Genomic DNA, 14568 nt, shown 5'->3' with positions numbered 1-14568 from the left:
CTTACAGGAACAAAATTTTTGTTTAAAAAAAAAAAAAAAAAAAAGCCAGGCACAGTGGCTCATGCCTGTAATCCCAGCACTTTGGGAGGCTGAGGCAGGCGGATCATGAGGTCAAGAGATAGAGACCATCTTGGCCAACATGGTAAAACCCCATCTCTACTAAAAATACAAAAATTAGCTGGGCATGGTGGTGCATGCCTGTAGTCCCAGCTGAGGGACTGAGGCAGGAGAATCGCTTGAACCTGGGAGGCAGAGGTTGCAGTGATAAATGATATATAAATGATAATATAATATTATTATAGTATAATATATTATTTGTAAATTATTTATTTAGAAATAATAAATATATCATTTGTAAATAATTATGTATATTATGCTTCAAATCCTTTATTTTCATTCTGTTGTGAACATAATCCCACTGAGTTTTGTTCCCAGCCCTTCAGTGAAATTGTTCTTATTAATAACACAAATGTGGTAAAAAGCAATGGTCAGTTCTCAGGCTTCAACATATTTAATATATCAGCCAAATGTCTCTCTCTTCTTTAATTGCTTTTGACACTTCACTCTAAGGCATCATACTCCTTTGTGGTTCTCCCCTCTCACTAACCGTTCTTACTGAATTCTTCCACTGTTCCTATCATATGAGCAATCAGGTGCCTCCAGGGGGCAATCCTGGGGTTTTTTTTTTTATCATCTCTATTTAAATTTAAGTCCTTGGCTCATGATGGTGAAATCTATAGACCACAACTCTCACATTTGTACCTTCGGCTTGGAATTCTACCATAGCTCCAGATTCTTTACTCAACTGCCTTTCCATCATCTCCACTTGGACATTTAAAAGGCTTCATAAAATCGTCATACCAAAGCTGAGCTCCTGCCCCCCCATCAGTTACGCTAAACCTGCTCCCCTTTTAGTCTTTGCCATTGCATTAAATGGAAACATCATTCTGCTAGCTTAGGCAGAAACGAAATAAAGTAGAAAACAACAACAGAACAAACCTGAGGGCCACCTCTAATTAATTCTTTTCTCTTGCTCAACTACTGCATCTCATCAATCAGAAAATTCAGATGGTGTCCATAATTTGATTATTTTACACCACCTTTACTGCTATCATCCCAATGCAAACCAACATTATCTCTCAACAGTTAGGACACAACAAAAGGATGTACTTCTGTCTTTTGCTCTATTCTCAAGCAGGACTTAAATTTTATCTTCTGTTTATGGGGTGAGTAGAAGTGAATGTCTCCAGATCATGTGGGACTTCTTCAATTCAATGTATGATCTGAGTTATCTTTACTTTTATGCTATTAACATAGTTCTGAAAAATATTGCTTTATCAGACTAGCAGGAATCAACTCAAAGTTCACACAAATGGATTACTTAGACCTCACTTATTATGTAATGACAGGGTTTTGCTGTGTCTCCGTCTACCTAAATTTCTGTTCCTAAGTCCCTTGGACTTTAGTCCTCTGAGGTTATGCCCCTTTTTGAACACTTGACAGTTAAGCACCTAAAAATTAGCCATTTTTGTTGTCTTAACAACTATGAATCTTTAAATAGAAACCTACTGAAGCTTGTTAATGAAATACAGAAGCTAGTAGTAGGGTGATAAGCAAACTTTGGGTGTTCTGTAAAAGCTAATGGAATGATCCAGAAAATAATTTTATTTATATGCTTATAGAAAAGGATTTATTATTGAGTTTTAATGCCAAGATTACAAACTTCAGATTTTAGAGTTTTGAAGTTACTTTCAAAAATATGTAGGCCATCCGTTGTATTTTGAATTTTAGAAAACTCAGATTCATAAAACTAAAGTTAAATGCTCACACACAAAAAAATGTCCATCAAAAATACTTCACAGAAAAAAAAATGTCCTAAGAAGGCATTTATACACTCTAGAAAAGAATCATGACACCAGTTAAAATTGGTTAGAAATCAAAATAACATAGTCCTGAACAACAAATTAATTGACTTTAAATATAAATACATGCAATTGTGAAAATGTTGATCAATTATGCAATTTCTATACCTGATAATATATTTTCATTTTAATCGTCCAGAGAAAAAAGAGTTCTCTTTTAAAACAATCTTGTACACCATTCCTATTTCTAGTTTTTTGCTTTCAAATCATCTCTCTCTCTCCATAAAGTTATTTTTAATTAAGTTATTGGAGTAGTGTGATCTCACCTAGCTTCTTTATAAGCATGAATAATTCATTTTAAGAGAACATTTTCGTTTTTTAAATATCATAGCATTCAGAGATGATAAGCAAAAGTATTAATGCCAGATTAGATGAAAAAATCTCCCAATTAACCATCAAAATATCTTTCATATTATTACTATTATTCAGTTATCAAGCTAATTGATATGGATTAAGTCCCTATATTCTGGATTTTGCACTTAGTAAGTGAACTTTATTTGAAGAAACAGGACTCCATCTGACACAGGTGTCTCTCTGTACCACCAGAAGACACACACACATGCAAACTGAAAACATTGTAACATTCTTTTTAAAAAATCAAAAGATATGCATTCTTCTTTTGGTGTCAGCGCTCTAGGAAATTTAACCTCAATTTGGAAGGCCACCATCTGGGGCTCACCAGCTAGTAGCTGGTAGGTTTTGCATCATAAAAGTAATTCCATTTGAACAAACTTGTGGCACTTGGTAACAAACAAGAAATTTAACAGCCATAGAAGTCTGCATAGGGAGAGCACACCCTGAGGATTCTACCTGCCTTCAGAGGCTCACATAAGTATAATTATTGATGTGTCTTGGCCATAATCTAGAAAGAAGATGAGCTCTATTTAAAGGTAAGAACTATAATCAAAGGCCATTAAAGGTAGGGATTTTCATCAATCTTGGGCTATTAAAAGGTTTGTGTGTTCCCTTGCGTCTTTGCCAAGAGGTTATTGAGTATGAGCTTTTGTTCAGAGGAAACTGAATTTTTCCCCATCCTGTCTGTAGCTGCATATGCACACACACAAGGAAATAACTTTTGTTAACTAAGGATGCTGTTGGCAGTGTGGGTGGTGTTTTTGTTATAGTTGAGGGGTCGCTTTCATATGCTCTCACCAAGTCTAACTGACTCTGGAAGACCTTTTCTGACCAAGTGACAACATCACAACTTTAGCAGCCCTCATGGACTTTCTCATGTGCACAAAACTCAAAATAATTTTATTTATATTTACCGCTTTATTGCTTCTTCTTGTCTTCGGCGTTTTTCATTCTTCTCTTTCAAATAGGCCAGGTTAGTTTCATTTCTCAAGCGATCATTCTCTCGAGCAATATCTGATGCATTCTGAATAACCAAGCCATCATAGGCCTTCATCCCCATATCCTCAATGTACTGGAGAAATGTGTCCAAAGGGTCTTCCTCAGGATTAGAACTCATCATCTTGGAGGATATCATGTAAAGAGGAACACTGCCTGCAGGGTGAGAACACATTTTACTTTTATCCAGGGTGGGGAAAAAAACAAGGTGCTGTTTATTATCCCTAACAACTCAAAACTCCAATGATTATGGCCAAATCCGATTGGAGAAAATATCTCACTAGAATAACTACAACCACAATATTTGAAGTAAATATTAAATAAGTGCTACCTGAATAGCAAACCTTCTCTCAAAGCAGCAACACTAGCAGGACAAAGGTCAAAGCTCTTGAACTAAAAGATGATGGGAAGGGGTAAATACTGTATGCAAAGTTAAACATTTGGTTTGCATAATTACAATAATAATTTTGTTTCTTAAAATGTGTTTTCACACAAAGAAGGTATATAAGATCCAAACTTCATGTATTTCTGATTGCCATAAAGACTTTTCTCTTCAATTTCAAGTAAAATGATGTAATTATTTGGAAAGAACTTTTGTCCATATATGTGCTTTCCTTAGTTTTTGAAATTAAAATGTATGAATCTGAACTATGTATGCAAAATATAGTAGTAGTAAAAGAAAAACACATTTCTAATGTAGCTTGTCTAGAAAAGAATCCTTTTTAACTCTTCATTTCTTTCCATAATGTTCCTCCATAATGCCTTCATACTACAACTAACATATTATAGGTCACTAGGACCACATTAGTCCTGACCAGTCTGGTAATTCAAGCATTGACAACTGTTGTCTCATTGTTACATGAAGTTTTCGAAACTTGAGCCTCAGAAAAGATTACTGAGAAACCAAAATCAAAACAAAACAAAACAAAAAAGCATAGGAATTTCAACTAGTATATATTACTCTCAACTGTAAAATGATGCTAGTAATAACTCCTACCTCCTGCTGATGTGAAGATTATGAGAGATGAAGACTGTAAATAATTTAGAATAGAGTTCAACAATAGTAAGTATATAATACTATTAGCTAATATTATCATTAAAAAGTATGAACTGGCAGCAATAGTAATGTCAAATGGATATGTGTGGCTAGATGGGTAGATGGACACATGGATGGAAGGAAGGCTTACTGTCCTAATTGCATATTAATTGTGGTATAAGAAACTGGTATAATTGAGTCAGATTAAAAAACCAAAAGCAAAGTCAATTAACAAGGGGAAAAATTTCTCCATTCAAAAGTTATCAATTCCCTTGCATGTTTTACTTTCTTTACAAAACTTAGAAAGATATTTTTAAAATATCAGCCCAACTATTTGATGTAAAACTCCCAGCCTTTCACTTTTTCAATTACAAATAATTTTCATTCTGATTTTTTTACAGGTATAATCATGTTCCAAAACCTGGATAATAACTATGGAAATTTTACTTCTCATCAGACTTTATTAGCATTTCAGCTGCCAGTCAATCCATATTTGATTTGGAACCCATCCTGAATTTAAGGATTTTTCTCTCCTATCTAAGAAATTATTGAAACTGGAGTCTAGATAAGGTTGTTTGTTGACTGTTGATTTTTATGTTAAGTTTTTGTATGTTTTGTTTTATGTTAAGCTGTAATGGGTTAGCAAATGAAATGGCCTTTTAATTCCAACTATCTGGTGTAATTGAATTGTATTTTACTATCAGTCCGTCAGATTAGATGCTTACATGATGGACATGAAGAATAGTAAATTAATGCTACAAATGATTGCAATTTGGGGAAAAATACAAGAAAATGATTCTCAGAGAGCTAAAGCATTGCCATTGTCAGGAATTCACTTCTACCAAGGACTTTTGCACTAGGAGTGCCTGGATAAAAAAGATCAGCATAACTTCACGACAATTAATTCTATCCAAGTTAAGCAAGCCAAGTCACTATTACAAGAATTCTAGAGATAATGCCTCCGTCTGGAAGATGATCACTCCTTCTTTGCCCTCTAGCAAAATTGTATATTTCCCAATTGAATAAGGCATTATTACCCAAAGGTTTTATTTTTTTTCCTTAAGTTTTCCTCCAACCAAAATGACACCAGAGATTCCTACGCAGTTTCTATATTCCAAATATCAATAAGTTTATTTGTTTACCTCTGAAAGTTAATTACCTTCCTAAGTGGTCTTTCAAATTGGCTGGAATTTAAATTATTTTTGTTCTGAGAAATTATTAACTAATAATATTATAAAGTATTTACATTATAGAAAGATGCATTTTTTAAAAACAAAAAGGAGATCAAATTTTTTGAGATGAAAATGAACCATCACATCTAGTAAAACTTCAAAGTAATGAAAATTGAATAAATGTTTGTACACATGCTCCTGCCACCTAATTCTAGAAAAGTATTAAATTCCATGACCATTCTTTTTTTTCAAGTATTTGTTGAGCACGTGTTATGAAAAGCCCTAATGAAGGCAGAATTGTGTCCCTCTAGATGTCTTCATGGCAGTGTTAGAGCAAAATAAATAAATAATTGCAATACTTGTGACTAGTGTTGATTTAGGTGGACTTCACTAGTTGGTCATACATGTTTTATTTTCACTGTTTTTAAGGGTGAACAAGAAATATTTTTCAACAATCGTGTTTAGTCTCCGAAAATGGTCACAGGCCCTGTCAATGTCTAAACATCATACCTCTTTGTTTACTTGTCCACATGTAAAAAGTATAATAGTTTGTAATATTGAGGAGGCTGTGAGGCTGTCCTGAAGGGCATGGATAAGGAGGCTGGCAGAATGGCCTGGAAACCCCAGTGAAGGCACCTCTAGCTCTAAAACTTCGTACAAGTTAATTACTGTTTTTAAGCTTCAATTTCCAAATTAAAAAAAAAATAGTGGTTGGAATAGACCCATGTTGTGAGTATTGAGTTAGAAATGCATAAAAGTATTCCATAAATTTAACTATAATTAATAGTCACTAACATTACTGTTAGTTTCCCAATTCTTAAATGTGGCTAGAATTATATTTAATAATAATATAACCCCTTGATAAACGTAATTTTACTTTGAAACAAAGGTGAGTACAATGTTTATTGTAGTGCAACTTCCTTAAACATGCATGTGTAAATGTGTAAATGGAGGCCAGGTTAGGAGTTCATACATTCTTCCCCCAATCAAATCTATATGGACAGCTCCACATAACCATTGTCCCCCATTGTCCACATCTAGAAAATAAAGAAACTGGGACATATGGACCACGAAACTCATCCCATCTCTCAAACCCTAGGTCTCCACCCTTCCAAGCCCAAAGTGTCTCTCAGGCAACTGAACTATGAGTAAATAGATTCATGGCCTCACTAGAGAAAAGAGAACCTTATGTTCATTGTCTACTTCATTACAACAGCTACCAATTCAAAGCAGTGAGAACCCACAGACAAGTACAACCATAAATCTCTTTGTTTTTCAGAAATTTATATTTACACCTAAGATAGATATTGAATAACGTATGTTGTAAACCACCAAAAACTTGGCTGCATTTTGACTGTTAGATATTAAGTCAAGTTTATGTCAGGCCCTTAAATGACAATTATGTATGCAAGAATTTTATAAAGACTTGCCTTGAACATCTAATCCTATGTCAGCATCCTAGAAGACCCTATTTGTTAAGAGGCAAATGTCCCCTCTCCTCCAGGTAGCATCTTTAGCTCTGTCTCAGTAAGTAAGGGAAACTGGCTTACTGGACCATTAACTGGTGCATGAGGTATTTGTGACAACAGAGTGGGTGAGATTAAGGTGGAACTCTGGCTTTTCTACAGGCATCCCTTTTAATTGAGTTCATCCCTTTAATTGAGTTCATTGAGTCTGTTGCCATTTTTGCTCAAAACAAATTGGATATTTTAGCCCCTTCCCTGCTCCCTGAGCATTGGTTGAAAATGAGCATCCATGGTCTTAATTTAGAAGACAGATGTGTTCTCTTTGCAATGCACAATGTTGATACAAGTAGTGCAACACTGTGTGTGCATTCCTTGAAATTTGTGGCCAACATTTAAAATTTGTGTCAGGGACCCTCCTGGGAAGGCACCTAAAATCACCAAGATCGGATTTCCTATACAATCTACAGATACCTTTACATCCTCCCTCTCTGCCTTTCCTCCACTGTGGTATTCTGCATTCACAAAAGACTCTTTTTGTTTAAGTTTTTAGATTACTGTAACTAGAATCATCACCATTCTAATATAAGTTAAAGATGTTGACTTTCACACAGCTGTATGGTTAATTGTTCAGCTTTATTTTATTCTTTCACTTTGTTATTTACATCATGTTGACCACACCCTTCACAAAGATCACTTTGTATAATACTGTGACACTTTCCAAAATTTGAAATTTCATTCCACCCAGCTAAATTGCACCAAATTAAACTGGTTTAATTCTTACCATAAGTTAAATACTAAGCTTTTAACTGTTTATTGAGTTAACAATTTTCGTATTTTCTTTTGTGCAAGGCCATCATTATACTTTTCCAATGCTGAACCTAGAGCTGAAAGTAGCATTCCATTTCTTTACAATTGTTTCCACTGAAATAAAACTACCCATTATATACACATGTGGAGCATAAGCTAAGTCTGCTATGTCAAAATGGAATTCATAGAAACATTAAAACATTTAAAAAACAACTCGTTTTTTCTTTTTCTATAGTTTCCTGCTACTGCTTCCATCCAGAGAAGTCAAGAAGCTAAGACACTACGTGACCCTTAGTTCTGAAGCTTAAAAAAAAGCAGCATTTTTGAGAAAGAGGTGTATGCAAAAGAATCAAACTAAGATTATAGATTTATGTGGGCTATTCTCATTGTAAATTAAGGTATCAATTGTGTGTGGTCTCAATCTACCAGAGGGTATTTAATGTAGCACCAACTAATATCAAGATTGAGTTCCCCAAGGTATAGAGGGCTTTTGATTAATTCCAAGATACTGTTGAATCAAGGGTGTACAAAGAGTCAGATAAATATTAGGCATGTCATCTTCCTTCTCATACATGGTTAAGCATTTCTTTTCTCTTTGCTTCAGAGCAAATTTCTTCATGAGTGTAATTTCATACATTGTGATATCAACCACTCTAGCTCTATAAGGACTGACTAGAATGGACATGTACACTGATTTGTCAGGCAGAGCCTTCCAATGGGCAATTTATCTCCATTTACCAAAAGCAGTTTTATAGGTACTAGTATCATCTGAGTAAGTTAGTCCAGTAGCCTTCATAGGCACAGGTCCTTTTATCTTTTATTAAGGTATTTATCTGGAATTTCTGATATGGAGCTATTCTCCATCTGAAACTTTTATTTTCCAAGATATAAAGTTGTGACACCTCTGTTAATTTGGTTATTTGCCACATATACTAAGTGGTGGAGGGAGAAAAGGCTCTGTTTTGGGAAAGAATGGCTTCCTAATCTTAATACCTGAAGCTCTATGAGAAGCTTCCTTAATTTTAGGCCACAGTTAATCCTACAAGATAATCTTATAGCTATAATAAGATAGTTTATTTTGTGCGATTATTATAATGCTAATTGTGACCAGCCAGAAGAACACAATACATAGAATGGAACAAATGTCCTGATGGAAACCTAAATATTTTACTTTTATTGTACTTCACATTTGTGTTTTTATTTTATTTGCAGAGGGTAAAGTTTTCTAGTCTCCACCTTTATATATTTCTGAGCTCTTTAAACCACACCTGTCTCAATGCTGTGAGGAAGTTATTAGAATTTGAGTTATTAAGATTTGAGTTTCCTTCCTACTCCAATCATTGCATCTTCTTTGAGGTAGAGAATCCTACTTTTTTTCTAGTAGTATTGATCCAATAAAAGTTTCCCAAGGCAATTTTGACTATTTTTTGTTGTTTTTGTTTAGCAGGAGAAAAAGATCTTTTACAACTTTTGCATGTACTCAAACCAATTTGAAAACACATTGTGTATGAAAATGTAAGTATTTAAATAATCAGGCTTCTGATACATATGTAAAATACATATGCAAATTAATATTTAAAATTTGCTGACTTCACATAGGACCAAATCATCAGACTAGCCTGGTTATAACCCATAACACATGTAAACCATGTCAAAATTTTTTTCTGATAAAATCTTATAATTTGTCAAGCATTACTCCTATAATTTCACTTTGATTATGCTTGAAATCCTACTCCCTACTCCACAAATGGTCACACTCATTTTCTCATTCTCAGTGTCATCAAAATGCAGCTGTTCTGCCCAAAATGGGAAATGTTGAAGTTACAACCAAGAAAGCTTGCTAAAGTGACTACAAAGACACTGATTGCTTTTTTCTCAGAAAGCAGATTACTTTGCAGTGAGTTTTTCTCCACTATCTCTCTTCCCAAAATGAGTAAGATAGGCATAAATCGTGTTAATGCAGTAGCATCATGAATTGGTATCTCCCCCTCATCTTCCAGGTTGTCATGGTGCTGTTTGCCTATGGTGTAAAGAGATTGTACATTTCCATTAATATTGGAGACTCATGCAAAATGCCAGTGGCTGAGATACTTTTTGGAGGCTTGGGCCAAATGGTTCCAGATGCTTACAAGGCATTATTTGCAAAGTAGATGTAGTCAGTCTAATAAATTGCTGACTGGAGCTACAGTGGGAACCATCTAATTGAATTGGGAGTCTATAATTTATTTATTTTTTTAAACAATAACCAACCTTCTTGTGTCTAGGATTTTTACACTTCTCTTTCTAAACTTGACAGATGCTTCAAGTCCTCAGGCTTCTCCACTGTCCCTTGTGCAGTTGTAATATTTTCCTCTGGTCTGTTTCCACTAATTCTCTAAACTGTCTATGTCCTTCACATAGTCCCTTTCTTTGCTGAGTTGGCTCATGTATGTTGCACTTCCCATAGGAAAACAAAATAATTTCTGCATTTGTGGACCACATTTTCTCATTAATTTGTGTAATTAGTGCTTGACAATATATAAAATAAATGAGAACATTGTCTAAAATGTGAAGAATTAGGAAGAGAGTTAATTTTCACTCTTTCTCTGTATTTGTTATTCCACACTACTTGGTTATAAATGCTTGGATGTTAAAATGACTAAAACTACATCATGTAAGCTTTTCAGAATTTCATTATTTTTTGGCTATATTTAGAAAAAAAAATCCAATTCTATGGTACCAAAAGAACTTTAGTATTTCCCAATGATAGTGAAAAATATTATTTTATGTAATAGTTTTTCCAGATATAAAATACCCACATGTCTTGTATTTAAAAGATTGCTGAGTAGTTGGAAAAATTAGGATGGAGACACCCCAACAAAATAAGAACATGTCCCAAGTAAAACAAGTCCACCTAAAGTTTTACAGAAAATATTTATTGTGATGAGACTAATAAAATCTTTCTGACGTTGAATAGTATTAAAAAATGTTTCTCAAAGAGGTTTGTGTCTAATCAGTCAGGAAGAAGCAGTGTCGGCTTTGCTGTTTGTCTGGTAGTTTTGAATTTTGGGGGATACTGTGTCTTTTTTCCTGAGAATGTAAAATTGGGCTCTCACTGCTGACATAAATGTGCTAAGAGACTGTTGTAAAATATTTATGGTATGGAATAGCGGATAAATAGCTAGCATGCACAACTTGAATGCCAATTAATACCCTGGAAAACATTTTCAATGCTTTTAATAATTCAACATGGCTTATTTTACTAATGAAAATCTAGTTTAACCATTTCCATGGTAATGTAACTAAGTGGGTAAGGGAGTAAAAATAGCCTCAGGCTCACTAAAGCCCTGGATGCCTTCACTGTGGCTTTATTTCTGCTCCACCTAATAAGGCATGCAAACTTCAGCATTAAGTATCCCTAACTAAAATCCATTCCATTTTATCACCAGATTGCTTGATCTATTCAGTGCTGGATTCGATTAGCATGCTTAGAGAATCTGAAAAATGAGATACATACCAAAATTTAAGTCCCCAGGGAGAGCTAAGTGCAATAACCAGAAGGTGACTTGTGTCTGTCAGAGCCCTCTCTCACGGTTGATCTCAGGGCAGTTCTGTAGGAGTAATCCAGCACCATAAGAAATAGACTTGTAGTTCAGCTCAGTGTTTCTTCAATTAAAGTGCATTGTGTCTGGATGGGAAAAGTGTCGACTCCCAGATTCTTCATCACTAGATCAGAGCATTCTCGATGTCCTTCCTATCAGATAAAATGGCCTTTAAAGTTTGCTAGGAAGATGCAGTGGCGGAAGACAGGTGCTTGCTTCCTTAAATCGACATTCGGAGAAAAGAGGGCATAGCTAATGGGTGGGGATGAACACACAGCCCCTCTCCTTCCAGGTCCAGCAGGGAAGAAATTGAATGATTTTACCCACTTTGCTACACAGATGATTACAGGACCAGAAGCAATCACCAAGCTGGCTAATGTACCTCATTTGATTATATTCTGCGAAGACAAAAATAAATGAAAACAAAAAATCAGAAACATCCTTTCTAAATGTCTCCTTTCAGCCAAAAAGATGCTCTTTCTCATTGCCACTTACATACAGAAGGTTTGGAGCAGCCCAGCTTGTGGCATAGTCCCTCCCCCGTGACAACCAGCTCTCTCTCTCTCATTCTCTCTCCCTCCACTCCCTCCCTCCCTCCCTCCCTCCCTGCCCCTGACTCCCTCCCTTCCTGCTTCTCTTTCTCCTCTCCAGCTGCCTTAGTCTGTTGAAGCTGCTGCTGATTAATCAGGGATTCTGAAACAAAGAACCTACCTTCTGAAATAAGCAGTAATCTTTCTTCTCTGTTTCTGCAATCCGTCTGCATTGAACGGCAAGGCTGCCAGCGTTCTAGCACCTTGGATAGTTCCTGCTCACTAGGCCCATTGGAAAAGGGAGAAGCAACTGAAGAAATTGCAAGAAACCGGAAAGCGGCATCGTTCTACTTTGGATTTCGGCTCCCTGGGGGCTCCCATCCTCATTAAAGGCCTCACATCTAGGCAACAGAACCTCTCTCTTTTATCTAACTGAGCTGAAGTCTGATTAGTAAATAATAAAAGGAAAAGAGGGTAAAGAAACACCCTTCATTTATATTCACTATAGCACTAATTCAGTCTTTATGGAGAGGAAAAATATAAATCCATTGAAAACAAATGTTCTTACTACAGAGAATGGTTAAGTTATAAGCATTTCACCCCTGGCGTGGCTAATGAAAATGAACAACAACTTAAATGGAACATCTAGATCTCAGTTTGATACCCTTATTTGATATCAATTTTGCCTCCACCCTCCCTGCACAGCCGAGCCATGCACACAATTACTGCTGACGTACTTCAGGCTGCTGCTTGGGGAGAGAGGGGAGGAGCCTTTTAACCTCATCAAAACAGCTTCATGCCACCTGCTCCCATGGCATGAGAACAAAACTAGTCCACTTAGAAAGAACATGCACAGCACACACGTGTGTGGAACAAAGGTCTTACTCGGACTGCACATTTTTTTAACTAAAATAAGATGCAAAATAATTATGATATGTATGTCATTAATTCCTATAGACTCATTGTTAAAATTAAAGTCATTCTATTTCTGATATTTCCCAAAGACTCTCCTCATTCTGTTCTTAATACTCTACTGAATATATACATATATATCACATTATATACCACAATTTATATATGTGTGTTTGTGTGTGTTTGTATTTATTAAGCTCAAAGTTTTTCTCATACTTGCTCCTCCTCCGTAAAAACTAAAATGTACATGTTTTAATCTATTAATTTTGCACTATGATAAAAGGAATAATATATAATATGTTTCTGATGGATATGAGCTTAAAAGGCAATTTTGATGGGAGGGGATGTGCGTATTATTTGATAGTGACCTGTAGATTTTTCCCCTCACATTCTTTTTCAGTAACTCACTGTAAATGACCTTCACTTGCAGGTTGGTTTTCCCAAGAGTGTTTTTTAACGTCTATATTCATAACCAAAGTCTTAGAAAATAGTTTTCTGAATTTAGTTTTTAATGCATTGACAGACCACAAAAATAAACAAGTTCACCTGTCTAATTCTTAAATGTCACCTGAGACTGTGCTGTAATTTTCTTAAATTATATTTCTTTAACTTGTAAGTACCTGGGGAAAAATAAAATCAACACATTACATTACTATAAAGCTTTTCTATTTTACATGTTCTGAAGTGCATTCCTGAAGCTCATCACTTATTTCTTGGTCTTTGTGTATCTAGCTTTTGGTTAGAACAGGACATCTGTTTAATTTTAAGAAGGATTCTGCAAGATTAGATAGATGAAAAGAAGGAGGAGAAATACAAACGGGGAAGAGAAGAGGCCAGACCTCTCTCATATTCTCTTCCCCCCATCCCAATGCTCTCCCTTTCCCTCTCTCTCTCTCTCTCTCTCTCTCTGCCTTATGAAGGTTCTAAATACTTAGCACATTGCTGAAAAGCGCCTCAAGCACCACTTATAAACTAGTAACAGCCACCACACTGTGATCAAGAGGTTTACTAATGTGCCATTATTTTTGGTAGTGAAGTGTTCTCATAGATGTTGTCTTTCAGCACATGACCAAAGGTGGAAAAAGTTCTTTACAAAAAAAATTATTGACAGACATTTTAGAAAATGGAAATACTTTATCATGACTGATAATTTTGCCAGTCTGAGGGTCTATATTTTGAACTATGGAGAGCTTGAATAAGCTCTAGTGTAAAGCCCATTTCTATATGTAAGAAAAATACTACCAAGATAAGTAAACAGACTTATTTGTTTCTGACTTACTAATTGCCTCATTAGGATTAAGACCCAAGGTCCCTGGGCTGACTGCAGGTCTCCTCATCTTTGGCCAGTACAGTGGTTCTCAGTCCCCTTGATTTCATGCACCAAAATAATCCAAACAAAGTGAGGAGAGGCTGACATACAGTTGCCAAGCATAAAAAATGAAGAATCTGCCATTTCCTCACCACAAAAATTCAAAAAGTAAAAGGAATCTTTATATTAGAAGAATAGAGAAAGCATATTTATAACAATAGATGGTCTTTTAAGTTTCATATATTCAACTTTAGGAAAATATATCTTTTTCTTTCTTTCCTTCCTTCCTCCCTCTCCTCCTTCCTTCCTTCCTCCCTCCCCTTTCCTTCCTTGTTTTGTTTCTTCTTTCTTTCCTTCATTCCTTGCTTCATCCCTCCCTGCCTTTCTCCCTTCCTTCTTTCCTTCCTCCTTTCCTTCTTTACTTCCTTCCTTCCTTCCTACTTTCCTGCCTCCCTGCCTTTCTTTTCTTTTTCTTTCTTTTTC

The 14568-nt window shown here is 35.5% G+C and overlaps 1 protein-coding gene across 4 annotated transcripts in view; it reads right to left on the bottom strand.

Annotated features, from left to right (window-relative positions):
* The window catches only part of NYAP2 (neuronal tyrosine-phosphorylated phosphoinositide-3-kinase adaptor 2), a 333066-nt gene extending 320267 nt beyond the window's left edge, over positions 1-12799 (bottom strand). Inside the window, exons 1-3 of one of the 4 annotated variants that reach the window (XM_054679437.2) lie at positions 12046-12799; positions 11250-11732; positions 3191-3428 (exon numbers count right to left, since the gene is read on the bottom strand). In XM_054679437.2, the coding sequence (XP_054535412.1) occupies positions 3191-3411 (221 nt within the window). In that variant the 5' untranslated portion in view covers positions 3412-3428; positions 11250-11732; positions 12046-12799. The remainder of the gene's footprint in view (positions 1-3190; positions 3429-11249; positions 11733-12045) is intronic. The other 3 variants (XM_054679436.2, XM_054679435.2, XM_526047.8) reach the window with 3 other exon arrangements.
* Between the last annotated feature and the right edge of the window lie 1769 nt (positions 12800-14568).

The sequence above is a fragment of the Pan troglodytes genome, chromosome 13 (assembly GCF_028858775.2).
Source record: "Pan troglodytes isolate AG18354 chromosome 13, NHGRI_mPanTro3-v2.0_pri, whole genome shotgun sequence".
Lineage (NCBI taxonomy): Eukaryota > Metazoa > Chordata > Mammalia > Primates > Hominidae > Pan > Pan troglodytes.
This window is presented reverse-complemented; position numbering and strand designations above follow the sequence as displayed.